This window comes from Lactuca saligna, chromosome 9, assembly GCF_052625555.1.
Source record: "Lactuca saligna cultivar CGN05327 chromosome 9, ASM5262555v1, whole genome shotgun sequence".
Taxonomy (NCBI): Eukaryota; Viridiplantae; Streptophyta; class Magnoliopsida; order Asterales; family Asteraceae; genus Lactuca; species Lactuca saligna.
This window is the reverse complement of record NC_136425.1, coordinates 21792024-21799026: the sequence shown is the minus strand read 5'-3', so window position 1 is coordinate 21799026 and position 7003 is coordinate 21792024. Positions and strand designations below refer to the sequence as shown.

Here is a 7003-nt window from a genome sequence, read left to right as displayed (position 1 = left end):
ATCCAAATAATGTGCTTTAAATTGGTATTAACTATTAATGAGTAAGGTTAATGTCATGGAATATCAACCAACTTTTATTGACCCTTTAATTCATCAGAGTTATAAAACTAATGTTATTGAGATGACATAGCAGGTCTAATGCACAAAATCTTGATTGATTGTGCAATGCTCTTTGACTTTTAGTGCGATGGGTATTTCTGGAAAAGCCAAAGATGGATGCACAAGAAACATGGACATTACATCACCATGGTTTGGGAAAAATTCAATTGATTAGAAAGGGGAGGTTTCTAGAACAACTAATTTGAAGAACACATACGGTTGAGGTAATGATGTTTGTATTTTGAGTTTTTGTGTTTTTCGTTTTGTGGTGCGTATTCCTATCATGTTTATTTCCTTTCTTCTATATATCTCTTGTCTGTTTCTTTAATTGTAGATTTCGAAGTGCTAAACCGTTTTGTTGGTTGAATATAAGGTTTTTGTTTGTTCGATTAGAGAATCAGGTTTGAAAATTTCTAGGCCATTTATAGATCATGAGGTTTAAAAACTCTCTCACAAATACATACACATACAATCATTTTATTGATTTCTCTGTATTTTCTATCTATTTAAACATATGTGTAATAGCAATGTACTTTCATTTTTTTTTATTTTACAAAACCTAGCAATGTATCGTCCATGATAGCATTGTACTTTCATTTATTAGCACCTAACATTAACTGCTAATGATTACAACATCTACATTTACTCTATTTCTTTTTTAAGCATTGTACTTTCAACATTAAACCAATTACGTCCTACTTTCGTAACCCATGAAACATAAACAAAAAAAAAAAAATCAGACCCGTGCAACGCGTGGATCTCTTCACTAGTTAAAACGAAATTTATGAAAAAAATAATGACATTTCTTGGCGAAGTTAAAGATATGAGAAATCTCCATTAAAGTTTCATTATTTTATTCTAATTTACGAATAAATATCAAACTAAAATTTATTTATGAAAAAACATGAATTACTGGTAAAAGTGACGATTTGACCTTTTATCCCGGTTTACCAGTTTCATTACTGACTTGGACGCCTAATCATTAAATAAGCTGAGGAAATCTGTATTAAAGTTCCACTAGTTTACCCTAATTTACAAATAAGTCCAAAACTAAAATTTATTTACGAAAAAACATAAATTACCAGTAAAGAAGATAATTTTGCTATTTTCTTATGTAACATACATTTTACCGGTTCCGTTGCTGAACTGAACGCCTAATCATTAAAAGAGTTGATGAGACTGATATGTTGGTTTATATAATGTTATGTTTACCGTAAAATTTGATATCCTGTTGCATTGTTTACTTTTTTGTAATATGAAATGCATCCAAAGAAAATTACAATAACTATATAAACTAATAACAACTTTGTTATTTTTGAGGTTTCTTAAGAAATTTCAAATTATCTAACTAATTTTATGTAATGTGGAATATCCATCTCATCAATCTTATTTCTTGCCCTTTTTCCCCAATAGCACACATTTTACCAGTATCATTGCAGACCTGAACGTCTAGTATTCAAAATTGATGAGATGAATATCAAGTTTTATGGTAAACATAGAATTTTATAAGTTATCATATTCATCTTATCATCTCATTTAATGAAGAGGTGTCTAGGTCGCTATGAAACCGGTAAGATATGTGTTTCAGAGAGAAACGGATCAAATCATCATTTTTACTGATAGTTCATGATTTTTGTAAACAAATTTTAGTTTGTGACTTATTTGTAAATTAGAATAAAACAATTGGATTTTAATCGAAATTCCACCATCTTATTTAATGACTAGTCATCCAGTTCGGCAATTAAACCGGAAAAAAAAATGACGAAATCATCACTTTTATCAGTAATTCATGGTTTTTTTATAAACAAATTTTAGTTTGGAACTTATTTATAAAATAAGATGAATTAATGTTTCTAGGAAATATTTTACTTGATTATCACTAAAACAATAACTTGTCAAATGCATGGTTTTAATAAATAATAGGTAGAACTCGGAGATATTTTTTTTTTATTTGCTTCAATAACTTCAAATATATCCGTTTCTTAATTTTCCTTGACGATTGCCTCATTCTCATACCATGTTTATCAAATCTCTCCCCACTACGGTTTTAGAGATTAGTCTAAATTTATTGATTTCCCTAACATTTATTGAAAATTTTAGGATCTCTTGTAACTTTAAGCCGATCAAAGCACACGATCATCTTCATAAACAGTCGCCCAGATGGGTCTCTTATAACTTTAGGCCTTAAATAGTCGTCCAGATCAAAAATTTAGTGTCCCTTGTAACTATTTTTTTTTTTTGGCTTAAATATGGAGAACCTTATATTTATTCAAATATTATATCTGTCGAGTATGTGTATGTAAGTCTAGTTTGACAACTGATATATTATTACATTTGCACAATGATGGAAAACAAATTGTTGAATAAATTCAATTATGAGAGTCCAGTTCAATTCACGCAAATGCACACTGTTGGAAGATAGAAGAGCACACGATCATCTTCATAAACCAAAACCTTAATACTATGCGGATGTAGTCCTAATAATGAAATTACATATTTTCCCAAACAAACCCCAAATATCTGAAAAAAAATCCACACATAAATAAAATCACAAAGATAATAACAATCAATACCACAAATACGATAAAAATCTTGCGTATTATGTTACGTCATACAAAACCAACTCTCAAGTAAGATCGTCTTCCTCATCCTCCTTGGCCTTGATCAACAGCTTTACTCTCAATAGAAGCGTCGTCTTCCACTCATCCTACACAACACAATTTAAAAAATAAAAAATAATAATTAATTAATTTAATTTTAATCAAATAAACAAAACATAAATCAATATTCAATGAAATTACCAGCTTCGTCATGCTGTCGAATTCCTTCACAGCATCGGTAAATTTTTCAACATCTTCCTCGTCTAGCGCAGCAGCTAAATCCTACCGTCACAAATTCAAAAAGAATTAAGCAGACAATAGACAACAGACAAAATTAAAATTTTAATGAGATAAAAAGAAAATGAGAACATACGGCGAGTAATCTGTATTCACGTGTAGATGAAAAAGTGGGGTCCAGTTCCTGGTAACGATCCAACGCATTTGTGATGGCGATGACATCACCTTTGCAGAGTTGGCAAATGCCAGCATTAAGTAGATGCCCTCTCACTCCATATTTAAGCAAGTTATTATTAAGAGATTGTCGTGCTATGCCCTCATAAATCTCTATAGCTTTCTGATATCTGTTCAATTCAATACACATATCACATAATAACACTTTAATCTTTTAGACCACAAAAACCAACATAAAAGAAGGCCTTACTGTTCAAGTTGAGCTGAAAATTGAGCAATTTTCTGTTTGCATTGGTTAGCAGAAGTTGTGACTTCTTCACCTTGAAAAAGATCAGCTGCTTTATCATAGTAAGCGATTGCTTGCTCCAAGTTTTGCTCTTGTTCGTATGACTCAGCAATTTCCTGCATATGGTTAAGTTTGAAAATTATTGTTTTATGTAATTTGGCTACACATTAAAAAAAAAAAAAAAAAAAACATGTAAGTGTTTAATTGAAAACATAGATAAATTTCTATTGGTGGTGTACCTTTGCATATCTTGCAGACATGCTGAGCCTCCCGATTTCCATGAACAAATTTAATGCTTGCTCTAGGCAAGCTACACACTCTGCATACATCAAACATAAACTTTTATTTATTATGATCATTATTCAGATAAAAAGGTAGTAAAGTATGTAATAGATTTACTAAATAATGCATGAAAAGTGAAATGAATGCTAACCTTTGGTGTTTGTTTTTTTGTATGCATGACCTGCATCAGCATAAGCATTAGCAGCCTCGTGTTTGCTTTCACTCTGTAAATGTTAAATTCACAATCAGTAAACAAACACAAGAAATGTGGGAAAACAAATTATACATAACAACATCTAAACACTTGCTTTCAAATAACACTGAGCCAGCTTCACATATACAGCTCCAGCTTGATCCCCTGTGAAATTATATGACACGTTAGCAGAAACAAAGAGAGAATATTCAATCTTTTTATCTTTAGCTATATGACTATATTAGTACCATTAATCGTTTCAGCTTACTTTGAAGACATGAATCAATTTCTTTTGGTTTAATAAACAATTCATATTGTGTTTTAATACTTACAAGATTTAGCAAGCTTGTAACAGTTGGCGGCTTTTTCAAATAAATCACCAGCATCTTCGTATTTGGATCCAAAGAGGCCCCACCCACTCAGTTTTTTATCAGCTTTCTTCTCAAATTCTAGACCTTTTGATATTTGATCAGACATTCTCTCCGAGTTTTCTCTTTCCTCAAACAACGTTTCCCAAACTCTGAATTCGCAGAAAAATAAAAACAAGATGATATAAGAAGCATGAAGATAGAAGAAACAGTAAATTAACGGATTTTATAGGGAACATTAGTGATTTCATATTTTATATATATTTAAGCTTTTCTAGCTCAACAATGTTATGGCTATTTTACTTTTTTTTTTACCTTGTCTCCTACATACGTTGTGTTTACTTAATGATTGGTTAACTGGATTTCTAACAAACGATTATTATCAATTTATCATTGATATTATTGAACAGTGAATCTTTATTCATATTTCTTCTTTCATATTCTATAAATAAGAGTAATTGTGTATCCTCCAAATAGACGTTCTAAAATTCCTCATAAAGGCACTTAATTAGCAGAAACCTAAACAACACAAGATCCACAACAATCCATCTGCAAAAATCTAAACACCATACAATTCTGCCAAGCATGTTGGTATTCTACTTCATTCACCAACCTATGTGACCATTTAGCTACAGTTAGGAGGATCACAAATCCTCTGATTGGATCTGTTATATTAAGCCCTGATCACGCTATAATTTTGCCTCTCTTGATTAGTTTCTTCTAAATGTACTGCTAATCATAGTAGATGTAGCAATACTTTCTATTTTCAATTTTGGATTACGAACTATGCTGTTATGAAGCATCTATTGAGTCTTTGGCTACAAAAATCAAATTCGATTCAGCAACTTAATTTATGAACTCTTGGTGGATTACTAGCAATAACAAGACATAAGTAGTTGACATTAAAACCCTAACAGATAAGGATCGTGCAAAAAAGAATCAGCAATTGAACTAGTCTAATAAACGAATTGAAAATAATAAAATTCGTTTAAACAGATCGAAAGAAGACTCGATAGATATGGAGATGATAGAAGATAAACACTCACTCGTAATTGCAGAAGAGGTATGATGACGATCGACCCGCTGTACTTCAAAGGCTCTCTGAACCAGCGATCTGTGAAGTTAGATCGATCAGATTTTGATCAAATGTGAAAAAGGCAGCGGCTGCTCGATGATTTTCCTCCTTTGAAAAGTATTGTAAACCAAGCAAAGATCCTCCGGAAAGGAGTTGTTCGATAGATGCCGAGTATTCAGCTTTTTGACGAATGTCAAATACACGCATATCTATTAATTTCGGTCTCTTTTTTTTTTTTTTTTTTTTGTGGTTTCACTTTTATGATAAAATATATAAAAGTTTTGTTGTTTTTTTTGTAGGATCAATTAAAAGTTTCTGGATTTTAAAAGCTTTGTGGGATTTTGAATCTATTAGACTAGGGTGTGTTTGGCAAAAGTAGTTGTTAGCTAGCTGGAAGCGGGTAGCGATTAGCTGGTAGCGGGTAGCTGGTAGCGTGTAACTGGTAGCTGGTAGCGGGAAGCTGTAGCTTTTATTTGTTATATGAATGTTTGGCAAAAGTAGCTGGAAGCTTTTGAAATATATAAAATTACATAAAAGGACAATTTACTAAAAATAAAAAATATATATATAAATATATTTTTAAGGGTAATTATGGAAATTGATTTCAAAAGCTCCGGAGCGTTTTGTTAAAAGCTACATGAAGTAGCTTTTAGAATCGGAGCGTTTTGTTAAAACTAAAAGCTAAACGCTCGTACTGCCAAACGAAGCTTTTTATTTAAACTAGAGCGTTTTATCAAAAGCTAAAAGCTCCCAAACGCTTCCAAAAACTCCGTGCCAAACACGCCCTAGGGGTGTTTGACAAAGAAAAAAATTATTGTTGATCAACTTACAACTTATTTGCTTATTGATTGATAAGTTAATAAGTTAGAAAGAATTAATTAACCTTTTACAAGTCAAGGTATCAGGCCTTTCACGAAAGCTTCTCTGTATCTTTCTTTTCTTTTTTTCTTTCTCTCTATTGTTCACTATTTGTCCACTAGGATATCATTTCCATAACCTAGTGAAACTGTTATGGAATTAGTAGATGATGATGTGTTTTTCTTTTTACTTACATATCCAATAGTCTTATAAATTTTTTGTTTATAGACAGACTCAATACTGCGTTTTTTCTATATTTTAATGATTTTATGAATGTTTTATTATTTATATGTGATTTAGATTAATGGTGTTTGAAATTGATTTCGAAAATCGTTTATGAGCTTATTGCCTATTAGTACCTAATTTTCTTAAATCCACGCATAAGTATAAGTACAGCAACAGTAGTTTTAAAGATTTCAACATTAACCGAGCATTGTTTGCTTTGTCACCAAATGAATATGTATCCTAAGACTTCCATAATGGAATCCAAGGATTGAAATCTCTTAGGCATATTCAGCTACAAGCCGTAGGTTTTATTCATTTGTGTAAGCTTATGGTTTAAGTCTAACCATTAATTTAAATACTTTGTTCACTTAAATCAAAACTCTAAATACTTTGTTCACTTGAATCAAAACTCTAAATACTTTGTTCACTTGAATCAAAACTCTATACTAAACATATGGGTTAGTGGGGAAAAATATGGATGTCAAAAAATCCAGTGGGAAGGAAGACTGAATATTTCGGGGGCGGGGGAAGGAAGACTGAATATTTCGGGGATGGGGCGGGGACGGGGAACGGGGAAATTTCGGGGGCGGGTGTGGGCGATGCACT

At 31.7% G+C, this 7003-nt stretch overlaps 1 protein-coding gene across 1 annotated transcript; it reads right to left on the bottom strand.

The window, feature by feature from the left end:
• Positions 1-2510: 2510 nt before the first annotated feature.
• LOC145017407 (alpha-soluble NSF attachment protein-like) lies at positions 2511-5491 on the bottom strand. The gene is made up of 9 exons (XM_078975441.1): positions 5286-5491; positions 4204-4391; positions 3987-4036; positions 3830-3902; positions 3636-3715; positions 3361-3512; positions 3073-3280; positions 2901-2981; positions 2511-2806 (listed from the first exon to the last, which is right to left on the bottom strand). The coding sequence occupies exons 2-9, from the start codon at positions 4346-4348 to the stop codon at positions 2726-2728; spliced, it is 870 nt and encodes a 289-aa protein (XP_078831567.1). The 5' UTR covers positions 4349-4391; positions 5286-5491; the 3' UTR covers positions 2511-2725.
• Between the last annotated feature and the right edge of the window lie 1512 nt (positions 5492-7003).

Excerpts from the sequence above, each read along its gene's own strand:
- LOC145017407 (XM_078975441.1), bottom strand. The coding sequence starts at position 4,348 with ATGTCTGATCAAATATCAAAAGGTCTAGAATTTGAGAAGAAAGCTGAT. Across the intron at positions 4,037-4,203 it reads TTACAAGCTTGCTAAATCTT|GGGATCAAGCTGGAGCTGTA; the intron begins GTAAGTATTAAA and ends ATAATTTCACAG. Across the intron at positions 2,982-3,072 it reads GTGAATACAGATTACTCGCC|GATTTAGCTGCTGCGCTAGA; the intron begins GTATGTTCTCAT and ends TTGTGACGGTAG.